Genomic DNA, 27,737 nt, shown 5'->3' with positions numbered 1-27,737 from the left:
CAGGCATGAGGGACAGCCAATGCAAAGGGATGGAGATAGGAGACAGTGTTGTGTTCAAGGACCCACAAAGTATCTGTATCTTCATCACAGAATGTATAAAGGGGGTGTAAGATATAAGAAGGCTGGAAAGTTAGCAAGGGGCCTGGTTGTGAAGAGTTTTAAATGCCAAACAGAGGAATTTATACTTGATCCTGGTGATCATAGGAAGCCTCTGGAGCCCCTTGAGCAGGGGGCTAAGATGGTCAGACCTGCTACTTTAGAAAAATGATCTTGGCAGCTGGGTGGAAGAAGAATTGGAGTGGAGAGAGTTGAGTCAGGGATTATAGTTAGAAGATTATTGCAGTATACTAGGCAAGAGGTGATGAGTGGCTAAAGAAGGGAAGAGAACTCACAAATTTTGCGAAGGTAGAAAAGACAAGATTTGCTGATGGATTATGTATATGGAATGAATGAGATTGAAGAGTTAAGGATGCCACTGAAGTGAAAGGCCTGAGTGACTGAAGACGATGGTGACTTCCTAACTGATGGGGAGTGGAGTGAGTGATTTAGAGTGGAGGGGAATTAAAGGGAAAGAGAATGAGTTCTGTTAAAGACATGCTGCATTTAAGTTGACTATGTGGTTCTTCCTTTTTCCTGAATGTATAGCAGTTCTTTTGTATGCTTTTATATTGGTGACTCAGTTCATGACCTAGTTATCTTGATTTCATCTCTACTGATTCTACATTGGCAAATTCTGCATCTCAGCAATGAGAATGAAGGATCCTCATTTTCTCCTTTTCATCTTGTCTTCCCATACCCTTGAGATAGCATGCTTACAATAATAAATTTTTAATATAAAGTCAGTAGGGGCAGCTATATGGTGCTTTAGTTAGAGCAGCAAGCCTGAAGTCAGGAAGATTCACCTTCCTGAGTTCAAATCTAGCCCCCAAAACTTACTAGCCATATGATCCTATGCAAGTCACTTCACCCTGATTGCCTCAGTTTCCTCATCTGTAAAATGAACAGTAGAAGGAAATGGCAAACCGCTCCAGTATCTTTGCCAAGAAAACCCCAAATGGGGTCACTAAGAGTCAGATGCGACCAAAACAACTGAACAACTGAACAATAAAGCCAATACAGTTATTGTCAATATTGAGGGCTTTGAAAATTTTACATCTTGGAAGATTAAAATAGACCAACCTTTGCGGCTTATACCAATTTTATCCTTTGGCTAATCATACGAGAATATTTCCTGTTCTGCCAAACTCTCGGCATTGAGAGTTAAAAGTTATTTAAAGTTAGTCATTTCAGTCATGCAATGCCTTCCGTGCTTGAATTCCTCATCCCTTTGTCCTTAGATAGTTCCTGCCATGATAATCCCCATGCCTGAGTTGCTTCTGCCATCCACTTTCTCTTTTCCTACTCCCAAGACATGAAATACACTGTTGGAGGAAATGATGAAGCCCCATTGACTAGGTCTACTATAGATTCATTCTGTCTAAGCTCAGCTAGGCATTCACTGACACCTAGCAATTCTTCTATTCTTCTGTGATTTATTCCCTATCATATTCCCCACAGCAGCTGTTCCAAATATTATCTGTCCTCAAATCCTCAACTCCGCCCCCATGCCTTACTCAGCAGATGGCCTGGCCTCCTATTTTGTTGAGAAGGTTGAGTTCATCAATCAGGAGCTTCCATAAAACCTCAAAGCCTCTCCATCTTCCCCCATTCTCTCCTTCCCTCCAGTCTCGGAGAATGAGGTATTCTCCCTGCCAAAGTCAATCACTTCATATGGGCCCTGGGTCTTATGCTCCCAAGCTCTTGGTCTTTCGGTCATCTGTCTCTCTTATCTTCATTTTTTCCCCTCTTTTATGAACATGGTCAAGTCTCTGTGGTCCTGAAAATACCTCCATGGATTATGTTACCCACCACTCTCCCCTGCCCTCACTCAGACTATGTTCTTTCTTTGACTTCACATACCAACCTGGGCCGCCACCTTAAAACAGAAGTTCTGGGGGACCCATCCAATCAGAGGGAGAGGCCAAAAGAGCAGTAGAGTGTTTCCAATTTGTGAAGTCCAGGGATGGAATAAGCTTCCAATGTGAAGAAGACTTTGGGCATTATAGGAAAAAAAAAAACAATAGTACTACAGCCTGGAAATGATAGATCTTGTTTGAACTGCATATATCTTATTTGAACATAGTCATTTGCATGTTGTCTCCCCCATTAGGATGTGATCTCCTTGAGATCACATGTGTTTGTCTTTCTTTATATCCCCATCACCTTAGGAAAATGCCTAGTACAAAGTAGGTATTTAATAAATGCTTGTTGACTAAGTGGTTTTCTTCCAAAATGTCTAAACACTCTTCTCTTTTGTTGGTTTATCTTCCCCCTCCTACTTTCAAGGGGTGAATGGCCCCTAAGGCTCGGACCTCTGCCCCTTCTCTTCTTTCTCAGTGCTCTGGTCTTGGTAAATTTCATATATTCCCATGATTTGTCCCATCCTGAAGCAGATGATTTCAAATGGATATATTCAATTCAACAAGCATTTATTAAATGCCTACTCTATGCCAGTCATTGTGCTAAGCACAAGAGATACAAGGATGAAAATGAAACAAGAAGCTTACATTATACTGGGAGGGAAGAACATGGGCAAAAAAAATGAATACAAAATATTACCATGTAGAAGAAACCCTAAAAACTGAGGGAATCCATGAAAGTACCTTGTAGAAGGTGGTTCCAAGAGGCAGAGATAAGTAGGAAGAATATTGTAGAAGAAGAAGCCATTTTGGTCTGAAGACAGTATTCATGAACAGGAATCAAGAATAATTCACCTGAAAAGATAAATTGGAGTCAAATTGTGAAGTGCCTTAAATGCCAGAGGGGATTCTATTTTATCCTAGAGACAATAGGGAGTCTCTAAAGCTTCTTGAGAAAGGAAATGCCATGATCAGTGCTTTAAGAATATCAATTTGGCAGCTGTGTTGAACACAGATTGGAGAAGGGAGAAGCTGTATACAAGGAAAACAGTTAGGAAACCTTTGTGATAGATGAGAGGTGTTGAGGGACTGAATGAGGTTGGTTGTGGTGTGAGTGGGGAAAAGGGGATGGATGCAAGAGATGCTATGAAAATAAAATCAACAAAATTTGGCAATTGATTGGTTATGGATTTCTCCCACCTTTCTGAAATTGTTGTTGTGATGGTGAGTGTAAGGTGTCAGGAGTGACTCCTAGGTTTTTGACCTTGGATAACTGGAGGTATGATGGTGCCCTGAGCAGAAATAAGGAAGTAAGGAGGAGGGGTGGGTTTAGGGGAATAAATAAGGAGTTTTAGTTTGGACATGTTGAGTTTTGAGATGCCTATGAAGCATCAAGATGGAGGTGTACAGTAGAAAGTTAGAGATGCAGGACTGAAGCTCAGTAGAGAAATGGGGGCTGGATATGTATTTTTGGTAGTTATCTACACAGAGATGATCACTGAACCTATAATAACTAATGAAATCATAAAGAGATTGTAAGGAGAAGTTCTAAAACCTTAGGGTGCATCCATGCATAGGGAATACAATATGTATGATACTCCTTCAGAAGAAACTCACGGGCAATTAAGTCCAGAGAAAACCAGGAGAAAGCATTGTCTTGAGAAAAACAGGAGTGAAAGGGCATAATTAACAGTACCAATTACTGCAGAGAGATAAGAAGGATGATGACTGAAAGAAACCCATTGTATTTAATAATAAATATATTTAGCAATATTTTGCATTTGCAGATAAGTGGTGGGGATAGAAACCATATTGCAAGGTGTTGAAAAGTAAGTGGGAGGTGAGAAAGTGGAGGCAATGAAAGTAGGCAGCTTTTGCTAAGACTGGCTGTGAGATGGTGATAAGATATGGAGGATATCTTGAGAGGAATGGTAAGGTCACATGGAAGCTTTTGAAGGCTGAGGGAGATCTGGGCACATTTATAGGTATCAAGGGAAGAACCACTGGATATGGAGAGGTTGAAAATTAAAGGATGGAGAGGAGATGATTGAAGGGGGGAAAGCTTCTTGATTAAAACAGAGAGAATCAGATCAACGGCAGAATCTGGGGGCTGGCATTGGCAAGTACATTTCCTTGTAAGATCCTACTGCAAAAGTAGAGAGAAAAAAGAATGTTGAAGAGATCTGAAATGTAGAATTTGGGAGAAGAGGAAAATTTAGAATGGATAGTCTTAGTTATCTTTTAGAAGAATACAAAAGGGAAATCCTCTGCTGAGAGGTAGAGAAGAGGGATGGTGCACCAGGGACTACATAGCAATATCAGTCTATTATCATATCCTAAATTGAAAAGTTGCAAAAGAAAACATAGTAATCTAGTTATATCGTTGGATCTTAGTGCCATTAGGTATCTCATGAGAATCACACAAATTGGGCAGAGGATATGTTACAGAACTTTTGTCTGTTCATTGCTAATTTTGTTATTTCTTCTAAAATAGAATGTGTTTGTATGTATATTTTAAACAGAAGAAGAAATTTAAATTACTAACAAATTTTTTATGAAGAAAAAGATGCTTTAGCCTCAGCATGGCTCAGTTGGAAAGAGTTCTGGCTTTGGAGTCAGAGGTCCTGGGTTCAAATCTCACTTTTGAGAATTATTATTTTTGTGACCTTGGACAAATCACTTAGTCTCCCTTGGATCCCTTATCTATACAATGAAGGGGTTGGACTAGATGGCTTCTGTAGTCCCTTTTAATTCTAGATCTGTTTTCCTATGAATATCAAGAATCTACATTTTCATTTATTAAATGAAATGGGGTTTGCCATTTCCTTCCCCAGCTCACTTTACAGATGAGGAAACTGAGGCAAACAGATTCAAGTGACTTGCTCAGGGTCACACAGCCAGATTTGAGGAAGATTTGAACTGAGGTCAGATTTGAACTCAGGAAGATGAGTCTTCCTGACTTTAGGCCCCCACACTCTGTGCACTATTGCGCTACCTAGCTACCCTGAAGGCAATGGCACAGTGAGATAAGTAGTTCATAAAAGATTGAGAAAACATTAACTCACTACCCAATGTTAATGAACTTAATTTTTTTACAAATAATTTTCCCTTAGGGGCATAAAAATCTTATAACTATTAATCATACTTAAGTATCAGGCAAACTGACTTTTATGATTTCACATTCCCTTTTTTTCCTTTAAAAAAATGACTAACACCCTGCTTTATTTTTGAATTTTGGGTGTGAGTTTGATGGCTGTGAAAGTGAGATGCTAAGAGCCCTGACTAAGCATCATGTGGGCAGTTGCTTTTTCTACATTCTTCACAGAGTTCTCCCAAGGCGACCTGGGACAGCTGGCCCTCCCAGATATCATTCCAGGTTTTATGGTCTCCTGTTTGGACAGCTAGCTATTTGGCTAATATAGTCAGTGGACATAAGGTGCAAGATGCTCCCACACTGGGAAAGGAAGAGGAATAAGAGAATGGGGCTCATTTGGCAATAGTTTGTTCAATTACCATTTGCTGCCCCCTGTTCTCTCATTTTCCTGTTCTGCTCCAGCTGTTTTATGGTATCAGTGACATAAGTTGAGAGGTGGAGGTAGGGGGGAGGGGTGGTCCAGGCAGCAGCTGGGAGTTATCCTTGAAATCCATGGAGTAGCCTGTGCTGCATAGTCTGGGTAGAGAGTGCATAGGATTCTCCCAAGTGACTTGAAGCATCTTGACTTCCTCAACCTGAACCACACAAGAGACTACCGCTCTTTCCCCTTCCCTTTAGAATGAAAGCTCTTTAGGAATTGTATTAATTCATCCACTGTGTATATACCTCCCCCCCAATACCTAGTACATTATTGTTGTTGTTCAATTGTTTCAGTCATGTCTGACTCTTTATAATCCCATTTGGGGTTTTCTTGGCAAAGATATTGGAGTGGTTAGCCATTTCCTTCTCCAGCTCATTTAACAGATGAGGAAATGCAGGCAAATAGAGTTAAGCAACTTGCCCAGTATTACACAGCTAGCAAATGTCTAAGGCCAGATTTGAACTTGGTTCTTCTTGGCTCTCAGTGCACCACCTAGTTGCCTTCGAAGTATAGGTGCTATGTTAGTCCTAGGTAGCCAGACAATCATGGCATGATCCTAAGGATATGTGATCAATCTATTGTTGGATGATAGGTTCTATTCTATCTTCCCAATAGTCAGCTGTTGGCTTGTCTTCAACACAACTCTATGACCCTACTCACTCATCAATCAGTAGTACCTACTCTACCTTCTCCCTGTTGCTTCGCTGGGCTGTGGACTCACAATACTACTTCCTAGTCGTTGTAGGTACCTGGTCATGTAGACAAAACTTACCATCCAATCTCTTAATGCCATTATACCCTACCCCCCAGTAGGGTGTTTTAAGTAAGAGCTCTTTGGTTTTTAGAGGCACAGAACAAGTTGCAGAGTAGGTATGTACAAGCTTTGACCTACATCACAAATCTCTGCCTTTCCTCTCAACTATCTCCCTCCTTTCCATCTTTTCTATCCAGGGAAGCTACCACCATCCTTCTAGTCACCTTGGCATCATCCTCAACTCCTCATTCTCACGCCACATATCCAATCAGTTGCCAAATCTTGTTACCATAACAGATGCTCCCTTCTCTCCACTCACAAAGGTACCATCTTAGTTCAATACCTCATCACATCTCTCCTAGACTATTGCAATAGCCTCCTAATTGGTTCCCCTGCTTCAAATCTCCACCTAATCTAACCCATCCTCCAGAATCCAGCCAAAGTGACTTCCTAAAATATTACTCTCTTATTTAATAAACTCCAGAGGTTTCCTATTGATTCTAGCATCTATTAATCCTAGGATCACATATTGTTTTATCATTATCTCATCCTTTTTAAATTTTATCTTTGTGTAAATTTTAAATTTGATATAATTATTATTACAGTAGTATCTTCTACAACTTCTAAGTAGGTAATTACATACCTATAGGGCAGCTAAGTGGCACAGTGGATAGGGCACTAGGCCTAGAGTCAAAAAGACGTGAGTTCAAATGTGACCTCATATACTTATTAACTGTATGACCCTGGGCAAGTCACTTAACCCTGTTTCTCTCAGTTTCCTCATCTGTAAAATGAGCTGAAAAAAGAAATGGCAAACCACTCCAGTATCTTTGAAAAAACAAACGAGGCCACAAAGAGTCAGACACAACTGACCAATAACAATAATTATATAACTGTTTGCAGAATGCATAGTCAAAGGTCTTTTGTGCATCAGAGTATTCAGTTAAAAAGTTTCAAGACCACTACTTTATGCCATACTGTCCCTTCACTTGTCCTCTGCTATTGATTGAGCTTCACCTCCCTAAAGCAGTGGCTCTTAAATCAGGAGACTAGATGCTTTCTACACGTGGCTTTGGACAAGTCAGCCCTCTCTGGGCCTCAGTTTCCCCGACTGCAAAATGTTGGGGGTTGGACTACGTGGCCTGTGAGGTTTCTTTCAGCCCTACATCTCTGATCCTACAATTCCTTCAACACTCATGTTTCATCTTTTTATGCTGACTTTTCTCTACTCTTTTTTTATATCTGTTTCTTGTGATAGTTTCCCCAGTGGTCTTTGCTTTTCTTCCCATTCTTCCCGTGGGCCTGCTTCCATTTATTTCCACTTCACTCTTCTCCCACTATGCACTTATCATGTTTCATTATGTGAATTACAGAGAAAGGAATTAAGTCACTGGAATGAGATTAGCCGCCAATTTAGGAGAGTGAGAGAGAGCAAAAGAAGTTGTAAAGGAAGTTGGTTTCAGAGAAACCTGGGAAAACTCGTATGAATTGAGTGAAGTCAGCAGAACCACAAGAGCAATTTATAGAATAACTCCATGGACAGACTTAAGAACTCTGATCAAGGACCATCCACAATTTTAGAGGATCGATGAATCATGCTACCCACCTCCTGACAGAGGTGATACTCAAATAGTAGAATATTACATGACTTTTTATATAGTCAACGTGGGAATTTGTTTTGCTTAATTGTGCATATTTGTTAGAAAAGTTCTGTTTTTCTTTTTTTTTTCCACTTGGTGAGGAAGAAGAGAGGGCAAGAAAACTTCTCCCTCCTAGTAAATAGATGCATTTTTGTTGTTGAGTCACTTCAGTCATGCTCGACTCTTTGTGACCCCATTTTGGGTTTTCTTGGCAAAGATACTGAAGCAGTTTGCCATTTCCTTCTCCAGCTCATTTAGCAGATATTGAAGAATCTGTAAACTGAGGCAAAAGGTGTTAAATGACCTGCCCAGGGTCACATAGTAAGTGTCTGAGGCTGGATTTGAACTCATGAAGATGAGTCTTCCTCACTCCATGTCCAGCACTCTATCCACTGCACCACCTAGCTGCCCAATACATACATGCATGTATGCATACATACTTGTATGCATATACACAGACAAAGTTAAATACAAGGCAGTTTGGAAAGGAGGTCTAGTTGGGGCTATCAGGAAAGCCTTCATGCAGAAGATGCTACCTTGACTACAGCTTAAGGGAAACTGAGTCAGAGGTAAGGAAGGAATGCATCCCAAGCATATCCAACAGCTAAATTTTATCTTGGGCCTTACATTTTCCAACAGAGAGGGACCTGGGGCTGCTCCTCCTCTACACTCTATGGGTATTCACCTTGACAGGGAATCAAATAGGTGCCATTTGGTCCAAATTCCCCCAGTAGGCCTCAGATGTCACAGGAGAACACAGCTGCAGAAGAATCCACACATTTTGTGGGTAGGAGAGATAGTGTTAGCTGGGGAGCTGAATAGGAGAAAAGAATACAAACCTTGCATAAGATATTAGAATCAGTAAAAAATATCCTGCTTAGAGAGGTTACCATTTTCTTTTCACCTTGAAACTTATGTGGTAACAAGTTTAGAAAAGACTTCTCAAGAGAAGGAAAACTTACCAGAGAAGTGAAAACAGAAACTTGAGGGGTGGGAGACACTCTGCATATGATTTCAATGAAACCAAAGACTTTTCTCATTAAAGTGTTTTATGATCTGCGGCACACATGTACATGACACCATACGGGCTAGCTGTGAATAAGGCTTAGGGCTTGTGCCAGGACTCTGATCAAACAAAAGAAACTCTTTGAGGGTGACTCTTGGGTACCAGAGCAGGAGGGCCCAGATTCTGTGTCCCTTTCATCTGAAAATATTTACCAAACTTGCCAAAAGCATCACCCCATATGGAAAATAAGGAAGGAGGAGGCTTCCCAGTGTTTGTGGCAGGCCCCGAGCAGATCAATAGCCCGGAACCCTCGGCAATATTATTTTTATTTTACTCGCCACAGCTCGTAAATGTAAACACATCCCTTTCCGTGTGAGACTACTTACTTTTGTTGTTCAATACAGTATGGTACAGATAAGATAATTATTGGCCTAAATGAAGCCAGTGGTACCATATGCTATCTTGACCCAACCATTATATTCCAGCAGACCAATAGGGCAGGTCTGGATAACCACCGAACAAGAAGATTTCAAGTCAGGAGATTTTATTTTAACGTGCTTGGGGATGTATGGAGCCTCTTGTTTTCTGTCAGGCAGTTAATGAGACCTCGTTTTTGCTACCTGATTATGCAAAATGAACAAAGACTATACACAATGGTTTCTCCCATCTGGTGAATAATGCAATATAATTATTTAATTAGGGCCTCGTACCATGTGCACAAGAAAAATGGAGCCAAGCACATCAACCTAAGCACACCCCAAGGAACTGTTACCCAACACTTGGTATTCTGTTCATTACTTCTGTTTATTTACTGTCCACGGAATCAAAAAGATTTTTCTGACATCATAAAGAGGCAGAATGAGGCAAACTTAAGCAGGATTTATTCTTCAATTATATTTCCTTGAAATCAGAAATAAAAAAGCTGTGTATCATTTTTATTGGTTTACAAGCCTCCAGTCATGGCAGAGACCTTCTTTCTCTGCCTTCCTCTCCCATATATTCTTTGTCTCAGCTCAGCAGTGTGTCTGGAGCCCCTCCTCCTTGCCATAGGAAACTATCACCATTTTAAGGTCACGCTAGCTTTTGTTATGTAAATTCTATTTTCATATGGCTTTTCTATTTCTAGTCATCCTTCAGTATTACCAGCAAACGGCACTCAAAATTGAACAAACATGAAAAGGGGACCCAGATACCTTGGATTTATTTTTCCTCACCTGGGGATAGCAGCAGAAATTTGAATATTTATGCTCATGAAGATCTAGGTGGAATTTTTTTTTTTGATAATAGGTTTACTTATTCTCCCCAAAGGAGAAAAGTCATTCTTAATTTTCAACGTTCATCTTTACATTTCCTTCACTTTTTGAAAAGATTTGTCATTATTTCATTATTCAAGGTATGTCCCTAAAGGAAGAGGACAGGAAGAAGTGAGAGAGAGGATATGGAGGAGGGAGATGGAGAGAGTGTGAGGGAGGAAGGAAGGAAGGAAGAGAAAGAAAAAGAAAGTAACTGCCTGTAACTGACTGTAGGAAGAAAGTATTTAGGGTATGTAGGATTAGGAATTTTGAAATATGTGAAAATTTCCTGTTTGCTTTTTTTTAAATCCAAGAAATCTACAGAGATCTGCTGTGTTATTACTCCACCCTGATACACTGATAGAAACTCATTAGCTTGTCGTAAAAGACTTCTTTTCTTACTTAGTAAACTTTATTCCTTACCCTCGCTTTCTTCATCTCTAAAATAGAGGCATAATCATGTCTATGCTATCTACTCTATGTGGTTGTCATAAGGATCAATTCAAATAATGTATGTTAAGTTCTTTGTAAATCTTGAAGCACTATAAAAATATCAGCTATAATTATTAGCTTTATAAGCATTAGGGTTAGGGACTAGACCTGTGATTTCATTAATTCTATATGGAACTCCCAGGTGAAAGAATTCCCTCCACTAATGCAGTTCTCTGCCATTAGTAGTCTTAGACCAGGGGTGGAGAACCTGCAACCTCAAGGCCTTCTAGATCCTTGGATACTGCCTTTTGACTGAGTTCAAGTTTTACAGACCAAATCCTTTTATTAAGGGGATTTCTTCTGTGAATTTGGATTCAGTCAAAGGGCTGCACTTGAGGACCTAAAGAGCCACATGTGGCCTTGAGGCCTGGATTCCCCACTCATGTCTTAGCTGCCTCGAATACTGAGTTAAGTGACTTGCCTGGGGTTATATAACCAACATATGTCAGGGGCCAGGCTTAAACCCAAACCTTCCTGATTCCAAGGCCAGCGCTCTTTCCACTATAGCCCTCTGCCTTACACTATCATTATTATTATACTCTGCTTGTTGTTATTACTGTCATTGTCTTCCATACTCTCCTGAAGAGAGGTCATTCTCTAAGTATAAGGGAAGTGTTTAGAGATGAGGGGTCTGGACTCTTTTGTGACCCTAGGGAGCCTGAAACTATCATGTCAGCTCAACTTATGAAATAAACAATCATCTGTTAGTCTAGTGATTTTCATCCCAAAATTTTTCCTGAGATTTTTTGATGCTTCTGCTGTGCTTCGTAGGCAGATGCAATTGATTCATGTTTTCTTGAGCAGTTTGAAACCTCCATGATCAAAACTCCTATGGTGGTACAGAGCAAGATGGGTAAAGAAAGCCCTCACCTAAACTGAAGTTGGAAAATCATTGGTAGGTGATATAGTAGCCAGCATATTGGGCTTGGAGCCAGGAAGGCCTGGATTGAAATCCTGAATCAGATAATTAATAACTGTATGACCCTGGACCAATCTCCTTTGTGTTTCCAATATCATCTATCTCACAGGGTGGTTGGCAGGATCAAATAAGGTAATAAATGAAAAGTACTTTGTATGCCTTAAAGCATAATATACATGTTAGCTATTACCATTACAAACTCCTTGGTTCATACCTGACTTTCCCCCCGAAAAGAGATGTCATATTTGAAGAATATCTTTAGATGAGGGCAGCTAGGCGGCACAGTGGATGGTACACTGGTCTTGAAGTCAGGAGGACCTGAGTTCAAATCTAGCCTCCAACACTTATTAGCTGTGTGATCTGGAGCAAGTCACTTGATCCTGATTTTTATATATATACAATATCAGATGGTAAGATGACTCACTAAAGGTCATCCCATGAGTATGGGGCAGCACAAGTTAAGTCCAGTAGCCTTATTCTTTCTTCTTTAATCAAGCACCTTGCCTTACCCTTTGGTGTGTGGCTTCCTTCCACAGATACCTAGCACTTTATGCATATAAGCCACAGAAGAATGATGAGTTGGAACTACGTAAGGGGGAGATGTACCGAGTCATTGAGAAGTGTCAAGATGGCTGGTTCAAGGGAACATCCCTGAGAACTGGGATCTCTGGAGTCTTCCCAGGAAACTACGTGACTCCTGTCTCCAGGTGAGGAGAATAAAGCAAATAGTCTTGCTTTTTGAGTTACAGCAGTCCCCTCCACACTTTTCTTCAAGGCCCAAAAGATAACAGAAAATGCGAGATTATACCGTAATTGTAAGTATCTAGAAGTCATCTTTGTTTGACTTTGGGAAGAATGGTGAAATTTTTTTAAAGGGAACTGACAGAACTTTTTCACTCGCACCTTTTAGCTAATATCGGACTAAATTTCCCTTCTACATCTGGGAACGTACTGAAGAAGCCTTCCATGCTCGCCTTCCTAGCTTTGTTTTGGCATGGAAATACTTTAGAGGAATGCATCTAGGAAAATGCCCAGTTTTAATACAATCCAAAACTCTAACAACCCAGGCTCTCAATTGAGAGAATGCTTGCAGTACCAGTCCATTTGTCATTCCAATCCGTTTGCATGAGGGAGGGCTCATGATTAATCAGAAAGAACACTGACTCTAGAATCAGGGGGAATGGGTTCAAATTCTTCCTTTCATAATTATAACCTTGGGTAAAGCATGTCTTTCTGGGCCTCAGTTTTCTCATCTGTGAAATGGGGATGAGGGGCCTGCCTAGATAGTTTTAAGGTCCTGTTTAGTTCTAAATATAATTCAATAAGCTATCTTCCTAATTATATTTTACTTAGTATCTGATAAGTTACTTAAAGGCAGTTGACCTAGTTGAGCTTTAAGGTCACTTCCATCTGTGAAATTCTCCTAACTAGCTCAGAGACAGTAGTTAATAATAGAGGAAAAGAGTGTTAACTCATTTTGCATTAAAAATCCACAACAGGTAAAAATGTGAGAATATTCTCACTGAATGAAACAAATTGATTCCACAAAAGCAGAGTACTTGGTGAAACATTAGCGTTCCATAGGCATGGTATTATAAATCATTGGCCAAATTGTGTCCTTGTACAGTTGCATGAAATTATTGAGAGAGTTTAATGTAATATATTAATTATGATCTTTTTAAATATATGGGGTCTGACTGTGCGCAGAAGCAAATTAACCCAAAGCAGAGAGTCAGGAGTAGACTTTGCATGCCTCCTGCATTGGGCATCTATTACATACTAGGCACAAGAGCATACCTTAGGCCTAAGGTCATTAAGTTCCCAATGTCATTGAGGAGACATTTCATTTATGTATATATATATGCACACATACATATATATATATACACACATACATATATATATATATATATATATATATATTCATTCTTTATATATATTTTAGGGCAGGCTGGGTTTCCCTACCTCACCAAGGCTAGAAGAACAATACCTATTTTTAGGCCTGATCCCACCATTAATTAGCACAGGAACTTTGACATGCCCCATTTCCTACCTGGGCCAATTGACCCCTCCTTGGGTAACCTGGTGGTCCACATTCCCACAAACATAGACGTCCTCCCAGGGATTCATCAAAGTGATGCTGAACCTGGTATGGATACCCAATCACAGTAGCCCACTGCAGATCAGAAGGCTTGAGCTCAAGAGATCGACTAGTCAATATCACCTTCCCCGGGATCTGGGATTACAGATGTGCGCCACCACGTACATATGGCTGAGACAGGTGAGTGTAACCAAAAAAAAAATTTATTTGGTACCTTCTCTTTGCAAGGACTGGACTCAACAATAGGGAAGCCACAAACAGTACTAATATACCTGAACATGGACTAACTACACATAATAAGTCATATTTTACAGCTCATCAGACTTATATAGAAGTTAATGAACCCCTTTTTAGTTAGGAGATTGGAGAGATAACTAAGTGATTTATCTCAGATTGTTGAGTTTACCCATTTATATTCCTTAGCCAGGGGTTCTTACACTGTGATATCTAAATCAATCAGCTAGTATTTATTTAGTGTCTACTATGTGTCAGGCACTATTCTCAGTGCTGGAGATTAAAATACAAAGAATGAAATAATCCCTACTCACAGTGACCTAACATTCTCATGGAATTCTCAAGGACTTTCTTTTTTGGGTAGTCTTTTGGGCCACCCTGGACCACACTGACCTCTTCTCTCCTTCACGTGTGACATTCCATCTCTCATGTCCGTACATTTGCCCTAGCTGTCCCCTAGGCCTGGAATGAACACTCTCTTCACCTCTACCTTATAGCATCCCTGATTACCTTCAAGATGGAACTTGAGTGTTACCTCCTACATAGTACCCTTCTTCAGCCTCCTACTGCTAGTCATTGGTCCTCTTCAAGAACAAAGGATGAGGGCGGCTAGGTGGGGTAGTGGATAAAACACCGGCCCTGGAGTCAAGAGGACCTGAGTTCAAACTGGCGTTCAGACATATAACACTTACTAGCTGTGTGACCCTGGGCAAGTCACTTAACCCCATTACCTAGAAAAAAAAAAAAGAAAAGAACAAAGGATGAACAACAACCCCTAGTGCCCTCCCTTTCAAATTACCTGGTATTTAATTACCATTTATTTATTCTCTTTTTGTGTAAATGTGTATATATCCACACACACATACACACACACACACACACACACACACATATATATGTATGTATATATGCAAATAGCGATATAAAGGCAAAGATGAAGCAGTCCTTGGCCTAACAGAGTTTACATTCTATCTTAAAAGAGAATATATATGTATGTGTGTGTATGACACATTCTTTCTCACAGTAGAATGTAAACTCCCTTAGGCCAGGGATTGTTTCATTTTTATCTTTATATCTCTATTCTCCAGCATAGTTCCTGGCACATTTGTTGTGGAGTCATTTTTCAGTTGTGATCAATTGTTCATGACTTCCATTTTTCTGGGAGAGGGGTGTTGGCAGAGAGGGGGTTTGCCTTTTCCTTTGATAGCTCATTTTATAGATGAGGAAACCGAGGCAAACAGGATTTAGTGACTTGCCCAGGATCACACAGCTAGTAAGTGTCTGAGACCAGATTTGAACTCAGGAAGATGAGTCTTCCTGACTCCAGGCCTGGCACTCTATCCACAGTGCCACCTAGCTGCCCAGTGCCTGGCACCTAGTAGACTCTTAATAAACCTTTCTTGACTGACCATGGGCATAAGAACTTGAAGATTCAGAGGTCCAGGGAGGTAATATCAGATCAAGTCACACCCTTCACATGATCCACAATAAGGACATGTTAGAAAACCACAAAGTAGACAGCAAAAGCATGTGGGGCAGGTGGATTTTCCCCATGGCTTATCTGTGTCAAATGAGAGAGAAAGGAAGCATGTTTGGTTTCTAAATTCTCCCTCCTCTGTTTTGATAGCACTTTTTTAATTGGTGTGCAATAACTTCCCCAGATGTTAGCATTCCAGTGCTAGATTTTAAAGAAGGAAGATCTGAGTATTGGTTTCAAATGCCAGTGTTAGCTGGCTGTCTTTTAGCTCCTACCATCCCCCCCAAAAAAAATATTTCTCCTAATTCATTGCAATCCTTTGGCAAAATAACCTTGAAAGTTCACCTGCAGCTGAGCAATGTCCAATGACAGGAGATATAGCAACAAATGCCAACAGTGTATTTTTGTTTCCCATTTGGAAGCCACTTGAGTCAGTGAAAATAATTGGTTCTGACAGATCTAGAGTTGCATTTCAGTCAATGAAGATTAACACTACTCCCTCTTAATGCTTAAACTGCTCGTTAACCTACATTCCTCCACCTGGATTTGACAAAATAACTTGGCTATGAAATAAATGAACAGAATGTGGTAGGGGAGTGCCATTTTGGGAGTCTGAGAGCTGACCATGTCATCAAATAGATCTGCGCCTAAGCATAAAGAATCTTTGGAAGGGAAAAATATCATCATTTGTCACTAGAAGGTCTGGTTTATACCAGGCCAATCATAGCTCATTTTTGGGGGATCTGTGAAATCGTGATTTTCCATAATGTCAAAGGATTTTGCATTTAATGGCATCTTAAAGATCACAGAATCTGAGAGTTGGAAGGAACCTCACAGGCATCTAGTTTAACTGATACCCAGAAGGAATCCCCATTATCACATAGTAGTTCTCTGTCCTCTACTTGAGAACCCTTAAGGATGGAAGACCTACCATCTCTCAAAGAAATCCCACTCTGCTTAGGAATTTTTTTTCTGTTATCAAGATTAAATTTATATTTTTTAAATTTATGTTTGTATAAATATATTTATATTTTTTAAATTTATATTTTTTGTCTTCTACCCATTGGGACAGCTAGGTGGCAAAGTGGGGAGAGTGCTGGGCCTGGAGTCAGGAAGACCTGAGTTCAAATCCAGCCTCCCACACTTAACTAGCTACGTAACCCCAGTCAGGTCACTTAATCCTGTTCATCTCAGTCCCTCATCTGTAAAATGAACTTCAGAAGGAAATGACAAATCACACTACTATCTTTGCCAAAAAAAAGAAAGAACCAAATGGGGTCACAAAGAGTAGGACACAAATAAAAAATGACTTGGCAACAAGAAGAATCCATTGCTGCTGGTTTGCCCTTTAGGACTAAGCAAAATAAATCTAAGCCCTCCTATATATAACAGCCCTTCAGTATTTGAAGACAGCTATCTTGTACCACTCCCATCCATCCCCAGTCTTCTCTTCTCCAGACTAAATAGACCCAATTTTTTAAACTAATCCTCATATGAGATGAGCTCAAGGCCCTTCACTATATTGGATAACCTCCTCTGGATATTATTCAACTCATCAGTGTCCTTCATATGTGCCCAGGACAGAACACAATCTCCAGATAAGGTCTGATGAAGGCAGAGAATAGTGGTAGGATCATCTCTCTATTCCTGGAAACAGTGCCTCTCACTGCATCCATTCTCCTCAACCCACTCCCTCTAGAGACACCTGGACTCCTCTGGAGAGCCTCTAAAGTCAAATAATTATGCTTCCACCTTATCTTTTCTACAGACAGGCCTTCTCATCATTTCCTGGCCATTTCCAGATCATGGTACCTCCATTCTGGCCATCTTCTTCAATATCAATCACCATCACCACTAGAAATACCTGGCCTCTGCTAGGTGAATTTGTTTTCCATATCTTACTCTGGGGTCAGGTTTCCATGTCACTTCCCAGCCATTACCAAACCATGCTGCCTCTCCTTTTTCTAATTTCCCTTCATGGTTTTTTTTTTTCATTAACAAGTAAGCTCCTTGAGGACAGGTACTGCCTTACTTGCTTGTGTTTATATCCATAGCACTTAGTATAGTTCCTGGCACAAAGTAAGTACTTAAGAAATGCTTTATCATTCATTCATTCAGCCCAAAATCACATTAGCTTTATTGACTGCCACATGTCCCTACTAACTCATACTGAGTTTGCAGACTACTTAAACAGCCCAGATCTTTCTTGGAACAACCACAGTCTGACTGTGCCTCCCTTATCTTGTACTTGTGAAGCTGATTTTTTTTATATCCAAATGTAAGTGCACCCTATCCCTATTGAATTTCATCTTAGAGATTCAGCCCAGTGCTCTAACCTGTCAAGATCATTTTGAATCCTGACTCATCTGCTGTGTTAGCTCCCATCTGCAGATTTGATGACTGTGCCATCCATGCCTTCTCCAAGTCATTGATTAAAAATGTTACAGAGCCCATTGCCAAGCACAGATCCCTGGAGGGTTCTATTGGAAATCTCCTGCCATATGGACATTGAAACATTAACTGCATCTCAGTCTGGTCAAGTCTGAACCTATCTATTGTCAGCTTGTCCAAATCTTACCATCTTATTCAAAAGAATAGTAGGAGATACTTAATCAGACACCTTGCCAAAGTTTATTTAAACCATGGGTCAGGTGGATGGCTCAGTGGATAGAGCACTGGGCTTGGAATCAGGAAGACATCTTCCTGAGTTCAAATTTGGCCTCAGACACATAATAGCTATGTGACTCTGGGCAAGTCATTTCACTCTGTTTGCCTCAGTTTCCTCATCTGTAAAAGGAGGTGGAGAAGGAAATGGCAAACCACTCCAGTATCTTTGTCAAGAAAACCTCAAATGGGATCGTGAAGGGTCAGACATGACTGAAATGACTAAACAACAACAGCAAAGCTAAACCTTATCCACAGAATTCTTCTCCTCTCCTAAGTTTAGTTACCGTATCAAAAAAAGGAAATAAAAAAGGAATCAAAGTCAAGCTCACTAGCTTATACTGTGTAGTCTTTGTTCCCCTCCCTTTTTTTGGTGATTATCAGATTCAATGTTTTCGTTCCTAGAGAAGGAAACTGAAACCTAGAGTATTTAAGTGATTCTTCTAAGATTCCATAGATTTTAAGTAGCAGTTCTAAGATGTGACCTTAATCCTTTGGTTTTCCTCTAGAATCCAGTGATTTCCCTATTTCCCGCCACCTCCCACCCCCATACCACACTGCCTTCCTTTGTACATAGAGATAAAGGTAATTATTTTCCAATGTAAACTACATAACTAAATTTTATTAGAGCCCTCACAGAAGAATTAAGTTCAACATACTAATTGTTGATATAGTACTCTCACTCCATTAACCTTAGGTTGGGATCAGTGTGTAAGATCCTTCCCTACTATGAAAATAGATTTCCTGGAGGGAAAAGTCTCAGACAAGAAGGTCAGTCCCCCTGCTTTTCAGTCAATCAGCTTTTCGACCCTAAGTTAAGTCTCCATTTGCTCCATTCATCCTTTTTATTGTTTTCTCTTTTCTTTTACAAGGCAGGATTTTCTCGTATTCTTAGAGTGAATCATTCATTAACTCATGAAAAATGCCACCACCACCACCCCAAATGCCACCTACAGATCATAAAACATTCTCATTTATTTAGGGGGCATTTTAACTCTTAACTGATTAGGATAAGCATCATTTTAGGTAGCATCACTACACTGGACCTGAAGTCAGGAAAACCTCACTTAAAATCTGACCATGGCTTGGACACTTACTAGCTGTGTGACCCTAGGCAAATTTCCTCATCTGTAAAGTGGGGATAATAATAGCATCTCTCTTCCAGGATTGTCATGAGATCAAATGAGATAATATTTGTAAAGTGCTTAGCACAGTGCCTAGCACATAATAAGCACTATGTAAATGTTAGCTATTATTATTATTGATTATAATCAGAATAGAGGCAGCAGAAACTAGTGGATAGTGTGCTAGAATTTGAGTTAAGATCTGGATTCATATCTCATCTTTTACATTTCCTAGCTATGTAACTCTGAACAATTTCTATGTGCCTCTAATGATCTTTTAGTATTTAACTACTAATTCTTAATTTAAAGGGGTCATAATCTGAGTTTGTAGAATGAGTTCTATGGAACTCATCAAGCATTCCTCAAGCTGATGAAATAACTGTTCCCAAAAAATAGTTGAAGCTACAAGATTAAAAGTAATACAGTTGAGGCCATTCTTAATATGATAAGAAATATATCTAAAGACAAAAGTTAGCATTATTTATAGTAGGCATGCACTAGAAGCTTAGACAATACATACAGAAGTAAAGCAAGGGTGTCTTCTTTTCCCATTTTTATTCAATATAGTTTTAGATAAGTTAGTAATAGCAAATTGGGCAGCTGGGCATCACAGTGTTTAGAGTGCCAAGTCTAGGGTTGGGAAGATTCATCTTCCTAACTTCAAACCTGGTCTCAAACAATTACTAGCTATGTGACCCTGGGCAAGTTATTTCACTTTCTTTATCTCAGTTTCCTCATCTGTAAAATGAGTTGGAGAAAAAATGGCAAACCATTCCAGTACCTTTGCCAAGAAAACCCCAAATGAGATCACAAAGAGTCAGACTCAACTGAAAACAACAGAGCAAGTCATAGAAACTAGACAAGAAAAAGAAATTAAAGCTATAAACAAAGACAAAGAGGAGACAAAATGTCTTTGCTGATTACAAACTGGCAATTCATTTAGAAAACACAGAGAATCAACAAAGAAATTAATAGAGCTAAGAGCTTTAGTAAAGTATCAGGATGCAAAAAAAAAAAATCCATGGAAATCATACATTTCTTTTCAAAGTTTCATCTGTAGGCTTTTGAGAGTCCTCCAAACCCTTTAATGGGGGCCACAAGGTCAAAACTATCTTCATAATAATACTGACATAATTTACTTATGAAAGTACTTCCTCCTTTTCTAACTACATATCTGTGGGAAGCCAGATTTTCTTCATATAATTCAACCAAAATAACCTATCACAACATATTGAATTCAGAAGCAGATATGAGAATCCAGCTGTCTTTTGGTAAGCCAGATATTAAAGAGATTTGCAAAAATATGTAAAAGAATGTCACTCTTCTTACTAATTTTTTTCTTTTGACAAATAGTTATTTTTCATAAAAATATGTTATTTATGTTCATATGTAATGGGTTTATTATTTTAAATTATTTAATAAATAAACTATCAGTTTTTATTTCAAATATGGTAAATATCAATAGATATAAGTCACATAAACAATAGTTCTTTGCATTTTAAAGAATGTTAAGGGGTCCTGATACCAAAAAGTTCAAGAACTGTGCTATACAGCAATAACAAAATCCAGTAGGAAATAATAGAAGGGGAACTCCTATTTAAAATGATTACAAAATGTACCTGGGAGTCAGTCTACCAAGGTACTCTCAAGACATTACAATTATAAAATATTCCTTAAACAAAACTGAATGCTGTGAAATTATAATGACTACAATATGCCCCTGGAGGAGAGATAAGAATATGTATTCCCTCCCTTCTTTGGAGAGGCAGGACACTATGGATATAGAATATTGCATATACTTTCAGACTTGCTTTACTTGTTGGTTAGTTTTGCTGAACTGTCTTTTTTCTCTTTTAATTCTCAGTTACAAGGGATGATTCACAGTTTAAGGAATCAGGAGGGACATTTTCAGAAATGAAAGTGATATAAAAACCAACAAAAATCAGAAAACAATTTTTGAATAGAAATAAAGTTATATCCATTTTTAGAGAAAAGATAAAAGAGTAAAGGGATGGTGGGTGGGGTAGGAATCTTTGTACATGTACCCTTAATCACATAGTACCCATCATACCAAAACCTATTCAAGTTTTTATGGGTTTCTTACCCTCCAATAACCTTTAAGCTCAGTCAGTAGAATGTAAGATCCTTAGAGAAATGAGCCATTTCTTTTTTTTTCCTCTTTTTTTTTTATCTCTGCATCCCCAGTGCTGACCACAATGGCTGATACATGGAAGTGCTTAATGCATTCACGTTCAGTTGAATTTGGGGGTTTAGAAAAAGGGAAGAAGAAAGTATGGTGAATTACTAGAAGCTACATGAAAACTTCTCACACTAAGGAAAATTTTGAAGGCTCCATCACTGGACCATTCTCAAAGGCCCTAATACAAAACAGATTCACTTCTATCAGATCAGTTTTATGGCTCATGGGAAAATCATTTAATCTCTTTTTATTCAATTTCTTCATCTACACAGTGAAGATAATATCTACATTACCAACCTCACAGAGTTGAGGTTCAAATGAGATTAAGTATGTGAAATGCTTTATAAAGTATAAAATACTATATAAATATCACCTATTATTATTATAGGTTTCCTTCTCTGTTGGTGTCTCACTGAAGTATTGTCAGTACTGATAGAATAAATAATAGGCTTTGAGTTTCCTTCAAATGCACTGTTTTAGCAAAGCTGTTCAGCACTTTTGGTGTGGTCTTGCAAATAAGTAACAATACTGCACCAGCCCTCTTTATTTTGTTTGTTTTTATTACCTCTTAGCATGAAAGGCAGTTCGACAGGTAGCAGATGCAATCAAATCAGCATTCCTTGCTAGTTTTCTGACTAAGGTCCTCATAAGGAGCTATTTTCAGAGCTGTTACAATGGTTTAAGAAAAGCCCCATCCCATCTTGACAGTTGAATGCTTGTTGATGAGACCTTTTATTTTTCCATATCCACTAAACATAAGTATTGCATTCAGGCTCAAGGGACCTTCTTTCTGATTGAAGCCCTGACCCCATGTTACAAAACCATCACTTGTGAATATGTCACTGTCATGGCACAAGATGGGCCCTTTTCCAATTTGTCTCCATTCTGTTTTGGGACTGAATATTAGGCAGATGTTTCCCCAGCTACTAGTTGTCACCTCAGTGTCCCTGGGACCAGATATAATGTTTTTGGTTCCTCTAGCTACTTTTCTTAGAAAACCTAGGAATCCACTACATCGCTGCAATTCAGTGTCCAGAAACAGCATAAGGAATTAGCACAGGGAGGAATACTTTGAAGGTAGTTCTGCCAACTCCTTCCTTTTGGATTTCTTAAACACTTTCAACTGAGTTTCATTTTAAAACTTTGATGTAAAAAATATCAGTTCCTGGTCTTGAAATTCAACAGCCCTGGACATTCCTGATCAAGGCACAGAAATGTCCTCTGTTCCATTTCCCAGAAGTTTTGGTCAAAGGCCTTTGGAAATGGAATGAAGGATGTGTCCAGACGGAATCAACTAATTGTTGGATTGCCCCATCCCTTCCATAAAACATCCTGATCAGATGAAGCTGAGTCATTAGTTTCATCTAGATGTGGTCAGAGTTTTTTTGTTTTTGTTTTTGTGTAATTTTAAGAATTAATTAGGATCATAGAACTGGAAAGGACTTTAGAGGTCATCTAGTCTAAACTAAGTAACATATACATAAGGAAATGGAGATTCAGAAAGGTGAATTGATTTGTCTACAGTCACAGGTAGTAATTTGTAGAACCTAGGTTGTGAACATTGGTCCTCTGACTCCAAATTCAACATTCTTTTGACTATGCTTTCTTCCCTAAAGCAAAAAACTCTGCTGTTTCCTGATTTATTTTTGGTAAAGGTTCATTTCTCTGTTATGTTCTCCAGAGCATTCCTATTGAGAACAGGGGCATCATAAATTTTCCAAGAGTCATCTTATTGGCCTGGTCTCATCTAAGAATGAACATTGTTCGAGTGTGAAAATTTCTCTCAAAATGTTTTCATGACCAGACCTTCCAGGACCATTTACATGACCTTCTACTTTTAGGTCCTACAAAGAGCTGATGGTGTTTCTCCCTATAGATGACCTGCCTGGTAAGTCTGCTTCAGAATCCTTTCACCTTATTCCATTCTGCTGTATTTCGCAGGGTTCCTATAGGAGGAGCTGGGCAGCCTCGGAATAATATTCCTGGAGGGTCTCCGCTGGCTAAAGGGATGGCAGGAGCTGCTCTTCCAGGAGGTGGAAGCCTGACCAACCCAGCCACTACTGTCAGACCCATTGTTCCACTCACTGCACCTCAGACCCATCCCCAGCACCAGGCAGCTTCTCCTCCTTTGAGCAATTGTCTGAGGCATTCAGCTCAGCAGGCAGCCAGTCAGTCTCGAAGTGCCATGCAGATAGGTAAGTATGCTGATTAACTTGTACCTGTTACTTCATATTCTGTATCATCAGGGTTTGACAGGCAGGAGTCCCTGATGCATAAGCCTTCTGAAAAAAAAATTTTTTGACCTATCTCTCAGCTAGCCTACTGTAGGGGGAAGTTTCATTTGCTTATCATAGTCATAAACTTCTGTTAATCTTGGGGAAGTTTACTTGGTTTTATCAAATTATTCTATTGCAGCAGCTGAAACAGATTAGAGAATTTACAAATATTTACACTTTTATTGTAGCCAGAGAACAGAATCGACTAATAAGATTAACACTGGCGCCTACAATCAACCCATGGATGAGGCAATAGTTGTTCAATCACACAGCACTTTCCATATGCCATCTAGTTCAAAATCTCCCAGTTAGGCAGTATATCACAGAACAGATGATAAGGAAGCCCCAGATCTCAGAGGGGCTCCATCTCAGAAGTGTGTCTAAGAACATGATGTGGGAGATTGAAGAAGATGGGTATCATATTGATGTTTTTTGTTTATGTTTCAGTCTCATCCACAGCCAGACTGACTCTGTTAAGAGGGCTAGCTTGCCTCTGGATGGCATGAGATGAAAAGAAATAATTGGGTGGGTCTTGGAGGCAAAAAAAAAAAAAGTAAACAGCTTGTTTTGAAAGCAAAGTGTTGTGCTAGTGAGTACTATGTGGGGCTGGACTCCTCTGAAGATGCTAGGGGCTGAAGTTGTATAATGATCTTAAGATGCTGTGCTAAGTAGCATGGCACTGTCAGAATAATAAAAAACACATGGATGTAACCTTGTCCCTTTTAAATGAAGCAGATTTTCCCTTTCTTTATCTTTCCTACCCCAGCCTAGGAAATGGTTGGTTGGCTTGAATTGAGATGATAGCTATTTTTAAGTATGTGAAGGGCTGTTATAGAAAAGGAGAGATTCAATTTTGGCCTCTTAGGCCTGAGAAGCCAGACTAATTTCCCTATTTGGAGAACAAAGGCAATTCTGCAGTGTGATTAAAAAAAGAAACCATGAAGCCATATACCCAGAGGGAATAGCCTGTAATCCCACCAGAGTGATGACTGGTAGAATCAGAGAAACTGGGGTAAACATATCACTGTTCATAGAACTGGTAGAGACCTGAGGGGATCATCTTGCCCACTGCATACATGAACAGACATCCCCACTACAGCATTTTCTGACAAGTGGTCATCTACTTAAAGACTTTCCAGTGATGAGGAATCTGATGAGGAAACCATCCAAGAACAACCTTTTCCATATTTTATTGTTGTTTAGTTGTTACAGTTGTGTCCAACTCTTCACGACCCCATTTGGGGTTTTCTTAGCAAAGGTACAAGAGTGGTTTGCCATTTCCTTCTCCAGTTCATTTTACAGATAAGGAAACTGAGGCAAACAGAGTTAAATGACTTGCCCAGGGTTACACAGTTCGTAAGTGTCTCAGGTCACATTTGAATTCAGGGCTTCCTGACTCCAGGCCCAGTGCTCTATCTCCATTGTGCCACCTAGTTGCACCTTTCCATATTGTGTTACTTAGTCATTTTTCACTCATGTCCAGCTCTTCATGATCCCATTTGAGGTTTTCTCAGGAAAGATATTGGAATGGTTTGCCATTTCCTTCTCCAGTTCATTTTATAGATGAGAAACTGAGGCAAACAGGGTTAAGTGATTTGTCCAAGGTCACACACCTAGTAAGTGTCTGAGACCAGCTTTGAACTCATGAAGAAGAGTCTTTCTGACTCCAGGACTCTATCCACTGTGTCACCTAGCTGCCCCTTTCATTAGACAGTTCTAATTGGGAGGCAATTTTTATTTCATGCTCTGCCAAAATCTTCCCCACTCCTAGCTTTCACCTGTTGCTTCTATGTTGTTGTTTTTTTAAATTTATTTTTCTTAACAATCATTTATTTTAAATTTTGAGTTCCAAATTATTTCCCTCCCTCCCCTCACCTACCCATTGAGAAGGCAAAAAAAAATGGGATATAAATTGTCCATATGAAATCACGCCAAACAGTTCCATATTAACCATGTTGGGGGCGGGGGGAGTAAGAAAAATAAAGTGAAAAATTATGCTTCAATCTGCACACAAAAGTTCATCAGTTTTCTCTCTGGATATAGAAAGATTTTTCTTCATGAGTCCTTTGAAACTGTCCTGGATGATTGTCTTGAACAGAATAGCTAAGTCTTTTACAGTTGACTATCATTACAATATTGCTGTTACTATGTGCAATGTTCTCCTGGTTCTGCTCACTTTACTTAGCATGAGTTCATATTAGACTTCCCAGGTTTTTCTGAAACTATTCTGCTCATCATTTCCTATAGCACAGTAGCATTGTTATAATCATATGCTACAACTTGTTCAGTCATTCCCCAATTGATGGGTATCCCCTCAATTTCCAATTCTTTGCCACCAGAAAAAGAGCTGCTATAGATATTTTTGCTATAAATAAAAACATTTTTGTACTTATAGGTCTTTTTCCTCTTTATTTGATCTCTTTGGGATACAGACCCAGTAGTGATGTTGCTGAGTCTAAGGATACAAATGATTTTATGGCCTTTTGGATATAGTTTCAAATTTCTTTCCAGAATAGTTGGATCAGTTCACAACTCCATCAATAGTGCACTAGTGTGCATTTGCAACAGTGCATTTCTACATCCTTGCCAACATTTATCATTTTCCTTTTCTGTCATATTAGCCAATCTGATAGATATGAAGTGGTACCTCAGAGTTATTTTAATTTGCATTTCTTTAATCAAAAATGATTTAGAGCATTTATTCATATGACTATAGAGAGCTTTGATTTCTTTGCTGAAAACTTCCTGTTCATGTCTTTTGACCATTTATCAATTGGGGAATGACTTGTATTTTCATAGATTTCATTCAGTTCTCTATATATTTGAGAAATGAGGCCTTTATCAAAGATGCTTATTGTGAAAAATTTCCTGTTTCCTGCTTTCTTTATAATTTTGGTTGCATTAGGTTTGTTTGTGCAAAAACTTTTAAATTTTATATAATCAAAATTATCTATTTTACATTTTGTAATGCTCTTTTTATCTTCTTTGGTCCTAAATTCTTCCCTTACCCATAAATCTGACAGATAAACTATTCCATGCTCTCTTAATTTGCTTATGTTATCAACCTTTATGTGTAAATCATGTACCCATTTTGACCTTATCTTGGTATACAGTGTGAGATGTTGGTCTATACCTAGTTTCTACCAGACTGCTTTCTGGTTTTCTCAGTAGTTTTTTGTCAAATAGTGAGTTCTTGTCCCAAAAGCTTGAATCTTTGCATTTATTAAATACTAGATTACTATGGTCACTTAATATTACTATGTATTATATACCTAATCTATTCCATTGATCTTCCACTCTATTTCTTAGCCAGTACCAGATTGTTTTCATGATTACCACTTTGTAATTCAGCTTGAGATCTGGCACTGCTATCTTCCTTAATATTTTTTTCCATTTGTTCCCTTGACATTCTTGATCTTTTGTTTTTCCAGATGAATTTTGTTATTATTTTTCCTAGCTTTATAAAATAATTTTTGGTAGTTTGATTGGCATGGCACTGAATAAGTAAATTAGGTTGAATTGTAATTTTTATCATATTTGCTCAGCTACCCATGAGCAATAATATTTCTCCAGTTGTTTAGATCTGTCTTTATTTGTGTGAAAAGTGTTTTGTATTTGTGTTCTTATAGTTCCTGAGTTCATCATGGCAGGTAGAGTCCCAAGTATTTTACATTGTCTATAGTTATTTTAAATGGAATTTCCCTATCTCTTGCTGCTGGACTTTGTTGGTAATATATAGAAATGTTGATGATTTATGTGGTTTTATTTTATGTACTGCAGCTTTGCTAAAGTTGTTCATTGTTTCAGCTAGGTCTTTAGTTGATTCTCTAGGGTTCTCTAAGTATACCTTCATATCATCTGCAAAGAGTTATAGTTTTGTTTCTTCATTGCTTTTTCTAATTCTTTCAAAATCTTTTTCTTGTCTTATTGCTATAGCTAGCATTTTTGGTATAATACTGAATCATAGTGGTGATAATGGGCATTCTTATTTCACCTTAGATCTTGTTGGGAAGGCTTATCCTCAT

The 27,737-nt window shown here is 38.9% G+C and overlaps 1 protein-coding gene across 1 annotated transcript in view; it reads left to right on the top strand.

Moving 5' to 3' along the window:
- The window catches only part of LOC114046211 (E3 ubiquitin-protein ligase SH3RF3-like), a 515,095-nt gene that overhangs the window by 416,842 nt on the left and 70,516 nt on the right, over positions 1-27,737 (top strand). Inside the window, exons 5-6 of the mRNA XM_027866460.1 lie at positions 12,173-12,343; positions 23,378-23,631. Of these exons, the coding sequence (XP_027722261.1) occupies positions 12,173-12,343; positions 23,378-23,631 (425 nt within the window). The remainder of the gene's footprint in view (positions 1-12,172; positions 12,344-23,377; positions 23,632-27,737) is intronic.

This window comes from Vombatus ursinus, unplaced genomic scaffold, assembly GCF_900497805.2.
Source record: "Vombatus ursinus unplaced genomic scaffold, bare-nosed wombat genome assembly UNPS02014781.1, whole genome shotgun sequence".
Taxonomy (NCBI): domain Eukaryota; kingdom Metazoa; phylum Chordata; class Mammalia; order Diprotodontia; family Vombatidae; genus Vombatus; species Vombatus ursinus.
Note: the sequence above shows the minus strand (reverse complement) of the source record. Positions and strands in the feature narration are given on the sequence as shown.